The sequence below is a fragment of the Plodia interpunctella genome, chromosome 8 (genome assembly GCF_027563975.2).
Source record: "Plodia interpunctella isolate USDA-ARS_2022_Savannah chromosome 8, ilPloInte3.2, whole genome shotgun sequence".
Taxonomy (NCBI): Eukaryota; Metazoa; Arthropoda; class Insecta; order Lepidoptera; family Pyralidae; genus Plodia; species Plodia interpunctella.
In genome coordinates this window covers 9,247,453-9,269,174 of record NC_071301.1, presented here as the reverse complement: position 1 = coordinate 9,269,174, position 21,722 = coordinate 9,247,453, and the positions used below count along the sequence as shown (strand labels likewise).

Here is a 21,722-nt window from a genome sequence, read left to right as displayed (position 1 = left end):
TTCTGAATATTATATTAATATGAATAAGGTACACTGGTAGAATATTATCAACACATAATAACGCAGATATCGATACAGAATTACATCGTCGACGCACTTTAATATCTAAACCTATGTAAAACAAGGGATCGGCAACGCGCTGCGACGTCGCAACGGAGTACGACGGAGCACCGGAGCCGGGCCCTATGCAAGCCGAGCGAAGCAGGATAAGTTCGTATATGGTAGTTCAGCCACCTCCGCGCACCATAGACAGACGACTTCCTGAGACAATCGCCCATTTATATTCCATAAAGTTAGCTTCTTTATAACGGTGTTGTAAGCAATGTCGTGATTAGTGATCTGACTTCCTTACTATAAAACAAAGTCTTCTACAATGTCTGTGTGTCTGTTGGCGATAAACTCAAAAACTACTGCACGGATTTTCATTTGTTTTTTACTAATAAATATTGTAATTCCTGATAGGAGTATAATTTATTATGTTTTTACCCGAGCGAAGTCGGGACGGGCCGCTAGTTGTCGACAAATCAAATGATGACGCTTATTTAAAACTAAAAGTGATTTGTAGTTGATCGTCCTTTTGAATAATGAATCACTATTAAACTATTAAAATCTCAATTTCAACTAGTGCCTTTGCTACTAAGTTGGTTTTCTAATCACGAAAACTCTGCCAATCTCCTTGAAATTACTTGAAATAGTACCTATTTAGCTAAAACAGCGTATCATCTACATAATTTCATTGCAAATTCACCACTATTACTACGAAATTAAAGTCTAAGTAGGAACTTAACTATACATGCCTACTTGCAATTTTGCATGGTTTTTTAAATATCGTACCTACCTACATCGTATAATGTTAATACGACTATCAAAGTCATTTATATAAAAGTTAAAACGAAAATTAAAAAACAAAACTATATACATTTTGCAAACATAGCTACGAACACTCCATGAAATTTTATTTCAAATAAATAAAATTTGATCCAAATCGGTTCAGTCGTTTGGCTGCTACGATGTCACGGACAAACATACAGAAACACAGGCACGTTAAATTTATAACACTAATATTGTAAATGTATACTATATACGTGTTTTTTTGTTCAATTGTTAGTTTGTCTTACTTTCTCGTCAAAATGTGATTTCTGATGTGGGGATAGTTGAAGAGCTGGGTAGTGTTATAGGCTACTTTTGCAGGCGGAGCCTAGGGCAACAGCTAGTATAGAACAATCTTAACAAGCTTGATATCCAATCACAATTGTACATCCGTATCCATTTACAAAGAACAATAGCGAAATATTTCTAGTATGTTACCAGCTCGACACAATGTTTCATAGCAAATTCGCCTCTATCGTAATCGCATTGAGGTCCATGCAGGGTAACTAAACATGCAGTAGACTGTACAATAGTACAGATAATAGGTAGTAATAGGAAACTACGACCATTGTCATAGAAAAGGTAATAACCTTTTCTATGACAATGGTCGTAGTTTCCTCTGTAATGAAGTAAATGCCGTAAAATTGTCATTCAATAAACAGCTTCGTTTACACAGCAAGGTCGAAACATTTTTGTTCAATGAAACAAGTGGTTGGGTGCTATTCTGGTTTATGGACAAAGGAAATACAGCACGTGTCAGCTGTTTCTTCTCCCGCACGCATAGTAAAAGTCAATCAAGGGAAGGGGCTGGAAATTGCAGATTCTTCACATAGGCTAACCTGTCACTAACTTCAGAGTCATAACTTCTCCCTTCCAGACTACTCCCTAAGGGAAGAACGATCTTGATTTCCGTGGATATTACAAGAAGCGACTGAGGGATATGAAGCCTTGATTGAGGTGATTATCAACAACCACATTCCGAAAGAGAGTACTCAGGTGGCTGATCGCAAATTCATAGCCGAACCTTAAAATTTAATCCCCTGGGCGTCTGATCATCACAGCCGAAAATTAAACTTGAAAGTATATTATGTAGTAAACAGTTTCACTAGCACGGCGAAGGTCAAAGATTTAATAATTACCTTTTAGTAGAACAAGTGTTTGTAGTAATTCAATTAATCGTCACAAGGGCGCTGTATGTAATGTTTGGTCGATAGTTGTGAAAGGTTTAGCGAAATCAATGGGTGTTTTCATGGTGTTTCGACATTTTGCATGACATCGCATCGCAAAATATCGAATCGCCTGATCAAAAAATTTTAGGTTACGTTACGTTAATTTTTTTTACCACAAATCTTATTTTTTGTACGTAAACCGTGGAAAGTTCATCATATTGTAATTTCCTTGATTAGCCCAATAGTATATCCGCTTTTTTTGTAGTTTAAGTAAGTTCCGTGTTTACTGAAATTGTGCTAAATAGAGGCCAATGTAAGAAGTAATTCACGATTACGAGTTTATTAATTGATGAAAATTTGGTTATAATCACGACTACGTAAATATTACCGTCTAAAATTGGTACTGTTATTTCCAAAGGCAACGACAATTTTCTCCTTGGCCATACGATACAACTTTCCCAATAAATGGCCAGTAATTTGGCAGAATATTAGTGAAAATCAAAACAATTCTAATTGTGAACATTTTTCCAGGGCCCCAGAGACAACCTGACCGACTCGGACTCAGGCTGCGTGTCCCCAGGGTCGCGAATCAAGGACTCCGCATCCCCTGAGCTGAAGCGAATGGACTCAGGATACAAGTCTCCCCACACGCCAAGTAGTCCTTGCAATACCCGGCGACATCTCGGCACACCACATGACGATTTCAAAGAAGACTTCGCGAAGGCACAAGTCCTAGCTGATATACTCGATAGGAACTCAGAATCTAGTGATTCGTTGAAGAGCAACCCGGTGAAGGATCATCTGGAACAAATGATCTTGAATGCAGCATCGGTTGAAGATAGGACGTGTTTGGAACAGGTGCTGATGCTCTTGTATAATTATCAAGCGCTGAGCAGTTCCGTTAGCGAAGATGAGTGTTATCAGGTTTGTAACTTAATAAAAATAGGTAAGAGATTTAGATATGAAAATATGAAGCCTTCTTGATGATATTTTATTCTTTTTCTGACAATCTTCTTGCTTAAGTTTTTGTCACTGACATTTAAATTATGACATAGCACGAAAACAATGTAAAATAAGCAAAATAATTCTAAATTAATCGTTATTACAGGCAAAACCGAAAAGAATATGTGATCTAAAACTAAAATCTGAAACAGACATTCCATCGCACAAAACTCAGAAAGCAGTCGCAACAGTCACACCATACCAACAGAAAGGGTACAAATGCGAGTCGCTTGAGAGTCTTTGTAGCGAAGAAAGGAAACCAAGTAACATACTACAGGAAAGTGGAATCTTCGAAGAAGCTGAAACCGAATCGAGGAGCACACAGACAGATGTCAACGACAGTTTTGAATGTACCGGTGAACTCAACACTGAAATACAACGACTGAATAGTATTAGGGAGAAACTTGAAAGGCAAGGCGTTAGAAATAGGACTTTAAGTACTAAGGAAGAAGGTGATGGCCTGGAGTGCAGGTGTGTGAAGCTAGGGAAAAAACATAAGCAGTATTATGAGAGGAGGCTAAAGTTTTTGGAGGGGAAGATCTCTATTTATGAGGCGGCACAAGACGTAAAGGAATCCAAATTAGCAGAGAGATTGCAAAAGGAATTTTTGCTCGAAAATAGGATACAGGTAAAGTTTATTGAAAAATCATGACTGTTTTAAGTCTTCAAAAAAAAAGTTATTACTAAATATATTAATGATTTTTAACAGGATCTCGAATCGCAGTTGTCATTACTACAAGATAAATATGAGAGGCTAGAAGAGGAATGTTGTGAGCTTGAAGAAATCGAAAATGACACGCGTTTACATTGGCAGCAGTGAGTATTTTATATAACCTTGGTTCGTTTTATTTATAAAGTATATTAGTTATGAACTAATTAGTAGAATGTTTCGAGAGACCTTTGAAAATGCATTTTTGTGTGCGCAATTAATGAGATTAAAATTGGTATTGCGTACAAAAATTTTAGATATAGTATTTTTTATACAATTTTAGGCATTAAATCGATCAAAATAATATATTTGCTCATGTTTCGGTTTTAGTAATAAGCATGTTTATTATCACCGCGTTGCAATTACTATGCTTCGAGTACAGACTGATTCAATCTGTGATAAAGGAAAGGATTCAAATATCTGAAAAGAAATACATTTTATTACTTTTAGTTTGCTTTTTTTTGTATTTTATAGGCACAAATGATTTCTTTTTTCTCTAGAAAATTTATTTTTTTAGGCTTGAGATGGACTATGAGCTCTGCTCTGCTCAACTAAGAGACATGACTGAGCAGAGGGAGTGTTCGCGGGCTCAGGCCGAAAGGCTTTTGGCTGAGCTGACGAAGAGAGAGTGCTCTTTGAAGTCAAGAGAGGTAAGTTACTATAGACACCGACTAACCTAATTCCAATATTACAAATGACAAAATGAATTTGTTTGTTATCTCTTCAACGCTTAATCTACTCAACCGAATTTTGCATACATGTACTCGTAGTAATGAAGGGAGAAGGACATAGCACAGGATACTTTTCATTCGTCCTGGGAAAAAGAATTGTTCCCGTGGGAAAAACACGTGATGGCAAACAACAGTAATACACAAATATAAAACATACCATCGCACGCTAAACTTTGGGTCCGATGGACATAAACAAAAATGGAACACACTTAAAACTCCAGATACATCGATATTTATAAAAACAAGTAAATATAATTCATCATTTAATTTAAGAGCGAGATTCTTGTCGGTGGAGTTCCTTCCATTGTTCTTTCTCCAAAGCCAACTCCTTCATTTCTTGATACGACACGGCACCCACTTTTTCATTTATATGCCTGGTGTAACTATCTCTTGGGCTTCCTGCCTTCCATCTTTCCTTCTATAATATATCTGAAGAAGGCATCGATAAATATAAATAATGTGGATAAATGCCTATGTTGAGAATCGCATTCAGGCCAGGAGTTCACATTGAAACTCTCCTGGGGTGTCCACCAGAGCGGATAGGAAATTCGAAATAGATTCCATAGTTCGAGATTCCAAGTTAATGTGACCTATTTATTTGCAGAGTGAGCTGAAGAATAGGCTGAGCAAGCTTGAGAAGGCGGTCCCTGCTTTGATAGCATGGAATGTGTGTCAGGCTATTGGGGCGAACCTGTCATTCGGCGGCCAGGTGAGGATAGTATTCGATCTTTTATTGAGGTAACTTGTTTGTTTGTGATATATTGTTTGAGAGGATATATTATCTTTACAGGAATACTATCTTCTTTGATACTTATCTATATATTTTTTGTTATTGAAATATGGAACAAACAGGTTAGAAAACAAAAATTAATAGTAAAAGTAGGAATGAAACCTCTGACAGCATGTGTAATTTTAATGACAGCGGTCCAGAATTAGCAGAAACCACTCAAATGAACTGTGTATTTGAAGATTGTGTGTTTTATGAATAGGAACTTCACAATTCTTAATAGTATGGCAATGTAAATGCTTACTTGAGTGTGGCTATCATACTAAAAAAAAAAATCAAATCCGCCCAGTAGTTCTCCAGATAATAAGTGCTTACAAATAAATTCCAGTTTATTGATATTAGTGTAGACAGGCAAGGTGAAGGGGAGTCATGGGACACGACAGACTAATGAATAAACTCATCAAACTGAAATATTTTCAGCGGGCGTTAATAAATCGCATGGCACCATACAGTCAAGAGACGAAGGCGTTCATATCGCAAGTGCGTGAGGAGTCGAGCAGGAAGACCACATGCAGCGCGCTGGTGGCGTGGAATGACATCAATAGCGAACCGCCGGAGACTTCGCGCCAGATGCAGGCACAGATTACAAAGTGAGTTTTTATTTGCACATCTTCTACCATGTGGCGTGTGTCTCGTCCAATAGGACCACTCTATGTTCTTTCCTGGATTTCGTACGAGGCGACTAAGGGATGAAAATGTGAGTAATTTAAGCTATTCTGTTTGGGTAAATTCGTTTTTCTTTTCTGCAAAAAAATAACGGTACTGTATCTGTTCCTAGCTTGTTGTCAATTTTTAAAAGACCGATATAAAGCCTATAACGGAAAGGAAATGGACTTCGATCAGGCTTCAGCCCTTCTATTAATTCACTTCAGTAGGTCAAACCTCATTAATAATGTACCGCCAAGCAAGCCCAAAATGGGTATTTAATCACGCGACCTGGAAACGTATTCGTGAATTAGTACAATCGATTTTCGGACAATGCTAGTTAAAATTATATTTCGTTTACATAAAATAAATTCCAATGACAGTTGATTTGTTTTATACACATATTTATATGTATAAACCAGTTTATGATAGGTTTGAACTGAAAACAATAAATCAATTTAAATTTCATTAATATGGTCATACTATTTTGGAACTTTCGCATTTTGAATATTTCGACACACGGTAATAAGTAAAATTTTTATCGTTTCTGCAAATCCATAATCCATATAACGTTGCTTTCGAAACAGCAAAAGAAATCTAATATAAAAACACTTCTGTCCCTTTCAGATTACTAAAAGAAAAGAAGAAAGTAGAAATGGATGCATCCAAGCTGACGAAAACTCTAGAGAAGAGAGTGAAAGAGCTGGAAGAAGAGTTGGAGACGGTCAAAAGACAATTGGTGGCTACAAGTTGCGGCGCTGAAGCGAAGACGATTAAGCTAGAGGAGAAGATTGTGGAGTTGGAAAAGAAGATTCATGCAGGCAAAGAGGAAGAACAGGTAAATTAATCATAGCTCGATCGACGAAAGACAAGCCACAAAGTACGCCACCTCGTGGGCAATATAGAAATTGCCCGAGAATTGAACCGAGAGGTCCCGGATTCGATCCCCGGTCGGGTCATGATGGAAAATAATCTTTTTCTGATTGGTCCGGGTCTTGGATGTTTATTTATATATATGCTGATCGTTGAGCTAGTATCACATAACACAAGTCTCGAACTTACTTTAGGGCTAGCTCAGTCTGTGTGATTTGTTTTAATATATTTATTTATTTATATTTATAGTTCTCACACATAATGCCAATCCATATCCATCTGTGGATTTCGTACAAGACGACTTACGAATTAAATCATAAATCATAAATTTTGCATTACTGTGCGTATCAACTGTAAATACTGTAGAAAAAACTTAAGTTATTAAGCTAGACATATTCATACAATATAACCTGGGATAACACATAGAGTACTTTTTATCCTGAAATTGCCACGGGAACAAAGCCTCGGGTCCCAGTTAGTGTGTTATAAACTGGCAGGTAAGATTTTCTATTGGAACGTAAAAATTAAATAACTGAAAAAATACAAAATTTAATTTTAGAAATGTGCAATAATGGTACGTTTACGATCGAGATAGTACACTTAGCTCTCAGAGATCTTGAATGGTACACATCACAAGTAGGCCGTATGAAGATTGCGCTTGTACGTAACCGCGTTAAAATCTTAACCATGACCATACCTCTGATGAAATGGTGAGACAAGTTTCACAGTGAGCTATTAAACTGTGCATTATGCGAATAATCGATTTAAGATAATTCTTCGGATAATTTATTGTAATCTTATTCGCGAAATTACCGGTTAGGTATACATTCATATTTAGATATATTTGTGATTGTGATTGTAATGTGAAACCTGTGTGAAACAAAACTATAATGGAGCGGTTTGCCATTTATAAATTCAATATTCATAGATAGGATTTGAATCTGCAACTATCAAATAACTTATTGTTTGACATAGATGATCCCATAGATTCACACTTCAGTAAAACATTAGGCAATATTTAAAAAATATAATTTATCTAATTACAGCAACCAGTAGATCCGGCAATAGGCAGCAAGATCCACGCGTTGCTAATGAACGAACAGGAGTTAAAGAGCAGAGTCGCAGAACTAGAGAGAAGAGAGACAGCATATCTGGAGATGTTGACGCAAGCTGATGACATGTGGGCGGAGATGGAAGGAGGATATAAGAAGAAGATCCAGGAATCACAAGCGGTGGAGACGCAGCTGAAAGGACAGGTGCGAAAAGAGATTTATTTCTATTGAAATATACTGCAAATGCAAAGTATACCGACCAAGAGATCGATGAAGACATACAAATAGTCAACTATGTGTTAGTGAAAAAGACGGGTTCTTAACTTAGTTCAGTCACAGATATACGCAATCATCACAAATCTATTAATGATGCAAAACGTGAACTCTTACGTATATACAAAAACCACGCCTTGTAATTAAAACACCTTAATTTTGATTTTCAGTGTAAAAAGTTAGAGTGTGAACGCGATAAATGGAAGCAATGTTTAGAGCCAATGAGGAAGAAGCTCAAAGAATTAGAAGAATCAGAATCGGGATTAAGGATATCGCTAGAGAAGGCCCAACGAGACACCAAAGCGCTCAAAGAACAGAACAGCAACTTAGCAGCCATGTTTTCGAAGGCGGATGCCGATGCTAAGAAAGCTGAAGCTACCTTTCACACAGTAGATAGTAAATTTAAGGTAAGATAGTACAACAATAAGTTTAATTGAGCTCCTAAAACTTAAATAAGGTTTAATTGAGATTTGTAATTATCTATAACAAAAGTAGATACCATTGTGTTATTTTAGTTACACAGTATGTATAATTAAATCAAGCTAAATACCCCTCGGTGGAAGTGGAATATAATATCAGCCCTCCATACCAAACTTGTGTAAACTTAGAGAACTATTTTTTTCTCGTTAATAATTTTTACTATCATTTGCAGAAAGAAGTTGAACAGCTGCGTAAGATCAATAAAAAACTGGACGATGACTTCAAATGCCACAAGGAAACGTCGAAAAAGAATGAATTAGAGTTCCTTGGAGACCTGGAGGCTATCAGAAAAGAACTGGCTCGTTGCAGCAAGAACAACCAAGAGTTAGAGGTTACTAACAGCGAGTTGAAGGAAGAGGTAAGTATTTTTATATTTTTATGGGTTTTGGTGAAGCTAATGAGTTCCAAAACATACATTGCGAAAACTGGTAAAGGTTTCGTCTCGACTGAAATAAATTATGAAAAAGAATATGTAGGTAGGTGATATTAAAAAAAATTAGCAATGAGAAACATTTTGGCTTAAAATGTGTCAGATTCTATATATTGTATAAACTTTATTTACATAATTTATTTCGTTGGGATTTCAATTTTATTTACCAAGGTGTAAGTGTTCTAATAAAGGGATATAATATTTATTTTTCCTTTGGAATATTTGGCTTCACATAGCGAATGTTTTCACATTAGATTTCTTTTATTGTATTTTGTAGTTTCTATGTGATGTTCCACTGGTAACGGTTGAATAGTATACATATGTACGTTAACGACAATACTGCATGACTGGTTTGAAAACGCCTGAAATAGTGAAATGTAGATAGTAGCTGCTTTGGTTTGTTTGTTGTTAGATTTATACGTTACGTTTCGCTACTTTATTTGCTTATTCGTTAAGCGTTTCGCATGTTTTGCTTGTCCCACACGTTTCACCGGTATCTATTACATCGCTCGATTCACGCATGCCCGGAGAAATGCCATGTGAAGTGTACATATGCATGAAGTGACTCAGAAGATTTTTCAAGGAGACATGTTTTCTCAGGTCGAATCACTGGAAAAGCAGCTAGCTCTCACCCAAAAAGCATTAACCCAATGCAAGAGGAAATGCGACGAGAAAATCAAAACTATAAGCCACGAATTGTCTATAAAGACAGAGGAATTGGAAGAGTTGAGAAGCGAAACGTTGAGGCAGACATATCACGCGTCTCGCATAGAATTGAAGCCAGAAAGAACGGAATACGTTGATGAAGGGTATTCGATATACACTGCTGTCCCAAAGAAGGCAGAATATGGAAGAATGCATCATAGCATGAGTTACATAACGTCAGAATCTCGATGTTCTTGTCCGTCAATGAGGAGTCAATTAGTCAGTCAACTTATTGAGGATTTGTTCCAAAGGATCCACAACACAGCAGATGATGATCTGACGAGATTGTGTAAAGAGATTAGTCCTACGAAAGGACGGGAAGTGAATGCAGAAACCAAAGCGAAAATCACGAATTACCTCTTGATGGCGATATCTAAGGAGCTCGTTAGGTCCATAGGGGACGCGGATGCTAAGACTGATACAGAGGTATGGTATGCCGCTCTTTTACTACTAAATCTCTTATTAATATATATAATCGTGTGACTAAACAATGATAACTGCTTAGAACTTGAGATGTTTTTGACTGTACTAATTAATTCAACAGCGGTTGTGGTTGACTACCTAAATTCAAATATTATTTACAAAACTTTAAGGATTTTGTCAAGAAACGATTTTAACATATCATGTATCTTTTAGTGAATTCTGATTTTTGATAAAAACTCAATCTTCGTATAGTCATATTCCGTTATCTGTATAAACATCTTGGCAAATCCATTAGGTACATAGATATGAATTTTATGTTGATTTGAACTATAAATTATTGTTATTGTTAAATATTTCTTTAGATATCTCTCTCGTTTCCGCTTGATCTTGGCTTGTTCAAGGCTTTAACGCCTCGAACTTAGGTTCCGTGTGAAAAATAATCCTAAAATTTGGATGACTCGTCTGTCATTTTACAACCAACTACTCCTAAATATTGTTTTAGACTATATTTTAAAGTAAAAAATTAGATTATTAGCACGTGATGGAACTTTTAGGAATGGCAACGCGCCGTCTCGTCAATGTCGTACAACGGCACCAATCGCAGCGATTTCGGCCTGAGCGGCAACGCGGGCGTGCTGCACGGCGCGTCGCGGCTCGCGTCCGTGAGCTGCGCGTGCGCGGCCGCGCGCCTGTGCGCCGCGCTGCCCGACCTCGCCGACAGCGTCAAGCTGTGCCAGGAGGTTTGTATTCATTCACAAAAACAAAATAGGTTGGTGATGCTAGTGTGCGTCTAGATAGGACTTAATGAGATAGGGTTAATGCGATTCAGCAGATTCAATTCGGTCTTCAATATTAAAGGCGAAACAGCAGCCCGCGTGTACAATGCAGTCAGGGTTGTCACAAAGATGAAAGACGTGATAATGTCATTATCATCATCTGCTCTGTGAGCCACTGCTGGGTTGTTGGTATAGGCCTCCTCCACACCAACTTTATGGGCCATGTCCAGTCTTTACTAGCAATTTGCCTTATATGGTCGACCCATCTAACTGTATGAACTTTATTTTCCAAAAGTTACAGCCATTTATTGAGCTCCTAACGTCAATGTAGCGTTTGGAGCGATAGACAAATTATAAATATTTTTTATCAAACTTTAAGTTTAATTCGTGCATTCGTTTGTGGTGGCGGCTCCGTTCACTTTAAAGTATCAGATTATATTAAGCTCATCATAATCGTCATCACCTTTGTTTACAGGAAGTCTTGGATCATGGTGACGTTAAGATTATGGAGGAACAGTTAGCAAATGCCATTGAAAGTATTGTTGTAAGTTGACTTAATTTATTGTTGTTTTAATTTTATAACTAACTTGTCGGAAGTAAACGAAACATACGTTATTAAATATAAATAATGTACACTATTAAACGTGCACGTACTGTTTACATCAATCGTTATATATATTATAAGTTATATATCTCCTTCTTCACTGTTAATATACACACACACCGTTCGCACACTGATTCAGGTCTCATCTGAAAACCAGTGTATCGCCCCTCTGGGTGATATGTGTACTGAGATGGGCCTTTTTGTACTCGTATTGCTGCAACACAGTACACTTGGTCAATTGTGCTATGTGAATACTGTGTTTTATTTTGTGTTTTTAGTCTGGTTGTGTATAGTGTTGTTGTTTTACAAATAAATGTTTTATCTATCTATCTATATTTCGAATGTTTCGGATCCGTGTACATTATTTAAAGTTAATAATGAAACGCGAATGTCTACCTGATATACAAAATTACATATCTTTTTGAATTTCTACATTCAAATGCTGTATTCTTATTACATGCAAAGTAACAAATGATTTTTTGATTAATTTACAGAATTGTCCATCTTGTGCGTTGGGTACAAATGCGATAGTTTGGAGCACGGACGTCTGAAGCCGTCATTTGTGCAAATTATGTAAGTATTTATAAATGTATAAAGAAATTAAAATCTCAAAAACTGCGAAGAGTTTGATGGATCTTACAAAAGTCCAATGTTGTCTACCATCGTGAACTATTTGCAAAACGAAAAGTAAATAAATAAATAAATAAATATATTAGGACACATCACACAGATTGAGCTAGCCCCAAAGTAAGTTCGAGACTTGTGTTATGGGATACTAACTCAACGATACTATATTTTTATAACATATACATATATAGATAAACATCCAAGATAAACTTCGAAAATTTTGATTTTTGAGAACAATGTAAAGATTATAACACAAGCTTTTGCCCGCGGCTCCGACTGTGCGATTATTGTTTGTAATTATCCCACGGGAGCATTAGCATTTATTTTTCCGGGAAGTAAAAAAAAAAAACAAACTCACTTTCGCTCACTTTATATTTATAAGCTCACTTTATATTTATAAGCTCACTTTATATTTATATTATAGTTAACATTAAGATAGGATTATGAATTAAATATTCTAGTCTGTCATTATCAAATGATTGATATAATTTGAAAGAAAGCCAATTTTAATCGGCATAGATAGGTTCATAAATTATTATTTTTTAATACAATTATTTTGTTCCAGGTGTATACCTCCACCGACCTCACTCTGGTGCCTTCATTAGTTTATCCAATAATTTTACGAATGTAAATAATTTTGTATCATAATAATACTCTTATATTAATCATAAGCGACACATATCGAACAATCTTATTTTTTTCTCGAAATTAAGTTTATCGATAACGAATCGAAGTGTTCAACGTTTCCCTTCACTAGTTTTCTCGTCATAACCGTGCCAATAGTGTTTGTATATTGTTTTTTTTTTGTAAATATATAAAATTTAATTTTTCCGTTTTGACAGATGTAATTTGCTAACATCACTCACCAACGAAATTTGACTTTCTTATTGAAATGTATTAAAATATTTTATTTACGACGAAAATGAATTTCATTGATTAAAAGAATTATTGATTTAACTTGTTGTTTAATTTAAAACCTTACTTTTATATATCCTGAATTATCAGTAATATAGAACAGTAGAAATGGTATAAAATTAGACAGTAGATATCCAGAATATAGAAATATTAGTAGAAAATAGTTGTACTTAATAGTTTTACTGTATTAAAGTAATGTTTTTTAACAAAAGTTTGAACGAATTGAATTTGAATTCACGAATTGTTCGCTGGGTATTCTATTGTGAAAACATTCTTCAAGAATTTTCTTCACAGAAATAATAACGATCTGTCGTTTTCTTTATATATATCATGGAAATAGGTACCGGAATACCTACTAATTCCATGGTGAATATGTAGAATTAATTAAAAGCTATCTGTCAAATGATAAGGCAGGTATTTACAGTATGAAGGTAGCATTATTGGGATAGGTGTTATAAAAAAGAAGAATTTGACTTCTGTCAATGTCAGCACGATATAAAATTCGAAATAAATCAAATTAGATAAAGAAAGAAAACTTCGTAAAAATGTAAAAAGAATACTGTGAGTTCGGTGAGCACTAGTCTCATCATCTGCATTAATTTTAGGTAAGTCGATAGACCAAAATTTGGAGAATAGTGTGGAGCGAATCTACTTTAAAAATATATATGTATAGCGACACACAGATTAAATTAGCTCCAAAGTAAATTCGATACTGCTATAGAATACTTAATCGGTTGTATATTTTTATAATTTCAGTCTGACCTGGGTCTTACATAATTATCCCATATACATATTCATCTAAGAACCAGGTCAGGCTGAAATATCCAAGTCAGGAGGATCGAACTGGAGATCTCCAGTATAGCAGTTTGTCATGATGACCATTAAGCCATAAGAAAACGATATACTTATTCGCTATTTTATCCACAGGTCGTAAAGTCATCTAATTTATGCTGCCATAGCTTGATATCTGTTTACCCTACTGCTTCAAATTCTACAACAGGACCCAAAAAACATAAATGTAATTACGAAAGTGATAACTAATTTGATATTGTATTTGAATCATGGACCCCGAAACATCTTCAAAGAAAACAAATGAAAAAGCATCCGATAAAGCAGAACTTATATCGTTATGCTCTTGTAATGGATGTGAAACATTGCGTTGTTATTTAACAAAACAACCGACGAATAATACAGATGATGAAGAGCAATTCTCAAAAACTTGCATTTATTTTACTAATATAACTATTAAAAATAGTCGTAGTAACACGGATACGACAAATTCAACAAATAAAAGATCGTGTGAAATTTGCAGAAAAGAAAGTGAGCTTAAGAATAAAGAAAATTTAAATAAGTGTGATTCCCTACCTAAAACGAATAAAAAAAATACAGCATGTAAAATTTGCAAAAGAAATATTCAGAGTACCGGGTCAAAAGAGAATGCGACCAATTCGGTACGTGAAATTTGGGAAAAAAATATACAAGATATCGGTGATGTGATTGCCCGGAAATACAAACCGACAAAAATAGGACATGTAATATATCTTACTGGCGAGGGAAGTAATAACAACGATACTGGTAAAAGTGACAATGTACCTGATTTGAACGAAAAGGAATCTGAGTACAATGAACGAAATACTGCACATGGATTTGGTTTAAAAAAAAATAACCAGGTGGATAATCAGCCTGTACCACCAGATAGAATAGATAAACTTATATCTGAGTGGGAAACTTGCAGACAACATATCATGAACGATTTGGCTAGTAATAAGTCTACAAATTTAGACACAAAAAGATCTGTGTGTGATATGTGTTTAAGAAATATTTATAAATTAAACAATGATGTCGACATATTTAATAAAGAATTAGTTGGAGAAGCTTTAAGATTTAATAATTTTATCAATAGCGCAGCTGAGTTCAACATTACATTGCCAGAAAATAAACCAACGTGCCCTAGTGATATCCAAATCAAGTGCAGTACTTGTGCCTTAAAAAATAATACGATACCAAAAAAAAAATTGGTTGATACAAAAACTTCTCACAAACAAGATTTTCATTGTAAAGGAGAGACTTACGGGACAAATAATATATTGACAGAAATAAATAAACAATCTGATTGCAAAATGTGCGGACAATATCACAATAAACCGAAACAAATTGAAAAAACTGATACTAGAAAATTAAAACCATCAGATACCATTGATAATGAATCTAAAAAAGAAAAACTTAGCACAAGATCATTTTGCAAGCATTGTAGTAGAGATATCAAAACAAATAAAATAGATACTACAAATAATGCACCTAAAGTGCCTCAAGTAACTGCTGAGGTAAAACAAAAGTATACTGCTAATTGTGCAAGAAAGAATGAAACTTATAGTAAGGCGTCACCTACAAACTCAAAGTTTAGTAACTTTGAAATATATGGTGTGACAGATGGTGCAGGAAAAAAAAGGTGTCATAAAACAAACAATGAGAAAGGTACCAGATCAAAGTCCAAAGAATTAAATAATGGTTGTTATACAAGATTTCCTAAGGATAAAGCACCAAGTACTTGTAGAAATTCTTTTATATTATGTACTTGCAAAAATCATGACAACTTTAATCAAGCTAATTTAGCACGTGAATCACGAATTATAAATGTTCATAATGCGACAGTAAATTACAGAAATAAAGACTTAAACCCAAGTGCTGCAAAGTTAAGTGCACAAATTATGAATGTACCTTACGAAGATTTTCAGGAATCTTTTAATAATGTACGTCAGGATAATGTCATCACGAAAACTAAATTAAAAAATAATTTATCAGAAGAAATAATTAAACGTATCAAAGACGTATATAAGGCTTGTAGTTGTAAAATTTGTGAATGCATTGCGGGTAAATCTTTTAAGTTAGATGAATGCAATTGTAAACCATGCAATTGTGATGATTGTAAGTCATATAAAAACGCCGAGCTTTTTGCTGAATTACACGATGAATCTAAACTAAGCTGCACCATCAATAATTGCCCCGCAGAAGTATGCTTTAGTACAAGAAAAATGCAGAGCCAATATTGCGAATGTACACCTTGTGATTGTATTAAATGTGTACCGACAAGAACTTTTATTGCAGCTAGGGCTTTAGAAAATCGCCAAGCGAACAATTGTTCTTGTACTCCATGTCGTTGCTCTGAATGTGAACGAAATTTTTTTTCATTATCAACGCATGTAACACGTGAGATGTCGACGGGTATGATAAGAAATTGTGGTTGCGATCAGTGTTTGGATCAACGTTGTAGAGGGGCGGGTGGTACAGAAGACTGTCGTTGTGAAATGCCAAGTAAAGCCATATTCAAACCAGTTGATAAAGACTCGCATGAATTTGATATACGTCACGCCTCAGTTTGTCATCAAAGAAACATGAAGAAAAGAGATATGTTCGATACAATAGCAATGTACGCTTCAGTTTCATCAAATTTTGCTCCATTGGGAACTCTAAAAGAAGCGTGTAGTTGTGAAAATTGCGAGTGTTTTGCTTGCAAAAACGAAGATGACAAACTGTCAATAGAAACTATTTTAAAACCTCAATTAGAATTGCACGCGCAACCTATTAAGACAAATAACTGTGTTTGTAAATCTTGCGAATGCGATATTTGTTCTCATAATATAACAGAGTGTGATATAGGATATCAAGATGCAGAATGCACTTGTACTGAATGTGATTGCATTAATTGTCAAACTATGGCTAAGTCGTCTACGAATATGAAATTAGGCAATATTGTTAAACCTATGGGTAAAATATATTACAAGAAAAGCTACAGTAGTGGATCTCAAGAATGTGATGATTTCGGCTTTGAAACTAATAAGAGTCTACGTATTCCCGGTAATAAACATGGCCAAGGCCACCATGTTTGCATGAGTGCTACTTTAGATAAGAATTGCCTTATGAAGAACAATAATTATGACACTCTACATTATGGTTATAACAATTTACATGTTGAACAGTATCAGAATAAGAACTCGGACACATTTTTGTTGACTAAAACATTTTGTAATTTGCGAAATACAGATAATAACCAATGTCCTGCGAGGGGCACTTATATGTGCCACAAAAATACCCATGACGATATTTCTAAAAAAATTAAGCAATATAACAAAATTTTAAATAACTTTAATTTCACTGATAAAGACGATGTAGTCAAATGTAATGAACAGTTTCAGACAGATGTAGATAAGATAACGAATAAACATCATAGGTATGACAGAGATTCTGTATATTCCTTGTTTGGTACAACCAAAATTAAAGGAGAACATGAAATAGATATATCACAAGTTCCCCTGTCAAATTATAAATCAAATTGTTCTAAAACCACATCACATTCATGTTTGAAAGATATATTCACAAATAACGAAGACTTCAATTTGCACCCTTTTAAGATAGTACACGATAATCTGAATAGATCACAAGCAATATATCCGACACAAAGTTCTGAATCTGATGAAGTTTGTGATAATGGACAAAAAATTAGACCATTATCAAGTTTACATAAAAGTCTGTACGAAAATAAATTCGAGAATGAACAAATATCCATGTTTGAAAATAATACGAAAGATTTAAACTGGAATATTTCAAGTAATGATAAATTGAATTTATCAAATGAACAAATTGATTATGAACGAGTTCACAAGACTCTCAAGGAAGCTAAAGATTTTTCCGGACAATTGATAAAACTATTAGAAAAATATGAAAGAGCAAATAAAGATTTTCAAAGTGTTTCTGAAAAACTAAAACTATCACACGGGTTAAATATTCGCAGCAAATTAGGTACGGTTGAGTTTGAATTTGTTGTAATTGACAAACCAATCAATGATCATGGTACATTTCAATATACAGATAATGGAAATAATAAAGAAAATGATCATAAAAATCACACTAAAACGAATTTATACAAATATCAAGTACCAATTGATGAACTACCAGATCTTTCTGGCTTAAAATCAACAAACGACAGTAATATTGAAATGTCAAATGAAGTGGGTAAAGTACAAAACGATCTAGGTTATTTAAGAACTACGGAATCAAAAGAATTTTCAGAATTAAACCAAAAACCCGCAGAATATTCATTTTTAACAAAAGAAAGAGTAATTGCAAACGCTCAAACTTTAGTGCAAGTAAAACTAAATAAAAATATAATACAACCAATACAAAAAAATGTAATTATCCAGAGTAAAACTTCGAAGCATGAAGAAAACAATAATACTAATCAATTAAACGGGCTAAATGAGATTACTTCACCGGACCTGGCATTAGATAATTGTACCGAATTTGCAAATAGCACAGAAAATAAAATAGACAATTTGACAAGCCAGTTATCACAGATGATCAAGGAGAATGTATTAAAAAAATGCGAGGAAATGCTTTCGAGAGATTTTAAAACATACGACAGATCTGTTAGCGTATCTAGCATTTTCGACGTTCTTAAATCACAAGTAAGTGTATTTATATTTGAACTAACCCTTTTTTTACTTTATTATGTACTTACATGTTATATTACTGATAAAAAATTATACATAAATTTATATTTAAAAAATGGTAAGCCCTTCTGGCATAATAGGGACCAACACTGTTTGAATGAGTTTCTTTCGGCATTTCTTCTCAGCAGTGGTCGTTCCGAAATGCTAGTAGTTTGTAGCTTTGGTAAACATCATTTAATTTAGATTATGACGTGAAAATGTGCCTGTGAAGGCCTAATTTCTGAATAAATGATTTGATTTGATTTGATTTTATTAAGGAGTTCTTGTATATTGCCAAAATGCCAATTGTGATACTAAAGACTCTCAGAGAAATCACTCAATCAGTTTTTACTAACCTATATTATGTGTACTTGTAGAACTGGAGCTACCAACCTTACCAAACAAGCTCCTACAGCAGAATAAGTAGGATTGTTACTTTGAAATTGTTTTTTTTTTTTCAGGAAAATATAATAATGGAATATAAAGACTGGTCAGTCAGCAAGAAAAACTATTATTTAAATAATAGTCACATCAGAGACACATTCACTTCGCCAATTTTCGAAGTAGTGCCAAAATTAGAAACTCAATCAACTTCAGCTCAGACATCTGTAAAGAAATATATTGATAAAACATATGTAAGTATATTACTATATAACTGTAACTTAAATGTTCCGCGCATGCTTAGGTACCACTTATCTTATACAAATTAACGTTATACGGCATATACAGGCATCATTAGGCAAGAAAATTTGAATCACAAAAATTATCTCTTTAGGAGGTACTGCATTAGCACTATAAACTTAATTAATATAGGTTGTTTAATTTTGCAGGTTAAGGTGATTAACGTTAAATCAGCTTCATCCTCGCCTCGAAATAAAACTACACAAGTGGAAAAAGAAAGTGACACTAACTGCGGTATCACGGTAAGTTACATTGCAGTAACAATTTCAAAGTTTATAATTTATTGCTGCTTGTAGAACTTGTCTATGGCATCACAGCCATGAAGCAAATACAGAGAAAGAAATGTCCTATTGCTGTTTCTATAGCAAAAGTTTTGTGACGATACGCGGGTCGGAAGGCAGACGTGTGGCGCCACCGCCAGCTCTCCTACATCTAGTTCGTCACCCAAAGTCAGACAGAACAGTCTTTTACCCTACTTATTTCATCACCAACCACCGCCTACCAGTAAAGGAAGAACTTCGTAAAAAGCTTGCACACTGCTGATATGTCCGTTGGTCCGTTCAGTACGATTACAAGTACGGGCTCCTACAATAGTCGAATGTGGTCGTCGTTATGTCAGTTGCCTATAGGCGAGCTGAGTTTTTAACACTAGTTTTATTTGTATTCTTATCGTTTGCCCGGTTTCTGCCTTTACTGTAAAGCGTCAGAGCCACGGAGTGCCGCAGCTTTTCGGCATCCTTAGTTGACAGGTATTATTTGGATAAAACTGGTGGAGATTCTTAAACATTATAAAAAATTTGCCCGAATTGAAAAATCTCGAATATTGGCACTCTTGATAAAGAGAAGAGAAGAAAGGAATTGCTCCATGCAGTCAAGACTACTTTCCAGTTGTCGTTAAAAGTTATAGAAGGCTTTAGGCGACTTGAATAGAATGTATAAAAAACAGTGAAAAAGAAACAGTACTCTTATTTTCCATAACAAAATTTTCAGATGAACAAAATTATTTGTATAAATAATGACCAAGAAAAATCACCGAACAATGCACTAAAGAGCAAGACCGAAGTCAGACAGCAACCACACGTGAACGTGGCGCATTGCAGTCGAGTTTGCGAGTTAACCGTAAGTTTTAAGTAGGGCTGCCTTCCAATCGCGCTAATAACTTCAGCAGCACAGCAATCGGTTTTCTTACGTACGATGTTTTTACCATTTTGTTTATAAGTTTCTCTTCGAAACTTGTAATGACAACGTTTGTAAACGGTTCAGTATTGGTTGACAGGTTGATGTCAGAATTTGTTAAACTATTTTCGCAATACTGGAACGGTAAAAAAGAATTGCAGAAACATTAAGCTTGGGCCAAAATTATTTGCGCGATTGAGGGCATACTATTTTGGTTTGATTGGAAGTCGGGGGCGTTTTAGTTATAACATGTTCCACTCCTCACACCTTGGAACCAAAAGTTTAAAACGCTTCAATTCGTTGATGATGATGATAGTGCGCTTTAAAAGGAACTTTCTCCCGCGTTGTTCCTAGCCCTGCCATGGATTTCCCCAGAGACTACAACCATAGGATTCTTCAAAAAAATTTATTCTTTGTTTAAAAAGATTTATTCAGGGCTGGCAAAGCATATGAACACTTCCCATCAGGTGGGTCGCATGTCTGTTTACTTGCTGAGTTGTAAAAATAAAAATTGCAGAGATCAAAATGCAGCTGTGAAGACTTGAAAGTGTGCTCACTCAGCGGTCGCAGGGTGTCGGACCATACAGTTATGGTGAAATGGGGCAGACCTAAACAAATGGATGGCGTACTGGGTTATGAGGTAGGTAGTTTTTATTAATAACTAGGTTTTGCCCGCGGCTTCCCACGGGAACAGGTATTTTCTGCCATAGAAAGAGAGAGACGTCACTGAATATTTCTTTAATTTTTCTAATGAATACTTTGATCTATCTAATCCATTACAAGTACAGGAGCATTCCTCACGCGGACATCGTACGAGGTAACAAGGGGATAAACAGACAACAACAGCACTTAAAAGAAGGATGTCTTCACGCAGGCAGATGTAAAATCAGATCACAGCCCTATCTAAAAAAAACGGTTTTAAGCGAACTCCTGATATGACAGACGATAAAGTTTAATATGAACATCACTTTCAGTTGCTGGTAGATGGCCGACCCGTACAGAAAATCATTGATTCTACTAGGTACATGGCGGTGGTGACCTGCCTGCCCAACTGCGAGAAGGTTCTATTGACCATGCGCACGATACTGGACGCTCCACTGCGCTCAGGCCATAAGCCTACTGTCACCATCATCTACCGTCCGCGCTTGAGGAAAACTAAAAATAATGAAACCGCTATTATACAAGAAACTAATTAAATCATGGAAAGTGCTTGTTGTTTCATTTCATCATCATCTTTATTTGCTTAATCTATCGCAATATCAAAACAGATTAATAATTCACTTTATTAGCTGCGCCCCGGGGCTCCCC

At 35.2% G+C, this 21,722-nt stretch overlaps 2 protein-coding genes across 5 annotated transcripts in view; both read left to right on the top strand.

Moving 5' to 3' along the window:
• LOC128672118 (axoneme-associated protein mst101(2)) overlaps positions 1-13,113 on the top strand; it is a 135,781-nt gene extending 122,668 nt beyond the window's left edge. For 3 of the 4 annotated variants that reach the window (XM_053749042.2, XM_053749041.2, XM_053749044.1), the window contains 15 exons: positions 2,571-2,963; positions 3,148-3,669; positions 3,751-3,857; positions 4,268-4,400; positions 5,086-5,190; positions 5,689-5,858; positions 6,541-6,751; positions 7,833-8,042; positions 8,282-8,518; positions 8,764-8,949; positions 9,622-10,152; positions 10,704-10,889; positions 11,401-11,469; positions 12,024-12,102; positions 12,722-13,113. In XM_053749042.2, coding sequence (XP_053605017.1) covers positions 2,571-2,963; positions 3,148-3,669; positions 3,751-3,857; positions 4,268-4,400; positions 5,086-5,190; positions 5,689-5,858; positions 6,541-6,751; positions 7,833-8,042; positions 8,282-8,518; positions 8,764-8,949; positions 9,622-10,152; positions 10,704-10,889; positions 11,401-11,469; positions 12,024-12,080 — 3,117 coding nt within the window. In that variant the 3' untranslated portion in view covers positions 12,081-12,102; positions 12,722-13,113. The remainder of the gene's footprint in view (positions 1-2,570; positions 2,964-3,147; positions 3,670-3,750; positions 3,858-4,267; positions 4,401-5,085; positions 5,191-5,688; positions 5,859-6,540; positions 6,752-7,832; positions 8,043-8,281; positions 8,519-8,763; positions 8,950-9,621; positions 10,153-10,703; positions 10,890-11,400; positions 11,470-12,023; positions 12,103-12,721) is intronic. The other variant, XM_053749043.2, reaches the window with a different exon arrangement.
• A 371-nt stretch (positions 13,114-13,484) lies between these two features.
• LOC128672031 (uncharacterized) lies at positions 13,485-21,623 on the top strand. Its single transcript, XM_053748921.2, has 7 exons — positions 13,485-13,676; positions 13,999-18,533; positions 19,019-19,192; positions 19,388-19,480; positions 20,229-20,357; positions 20,932-21,054; positions 21,389-21,623. The coding sequence occupies exons 2-7, from the start codon at positions 14,133-14,135 to the stop codon at positions 21,608-21,610; spliced, it is 5,142 nt and encodes a 1,713-aa protein (XP_053604896.1). The 5' UTR covers positions 13,485-13,676; positions 13,999-14,132; the 3' UTR covers positions 21,611-21,623.
• The last annotated feature ends 99 nt before the right edge of the window (positions 21,624-21,722 follow it).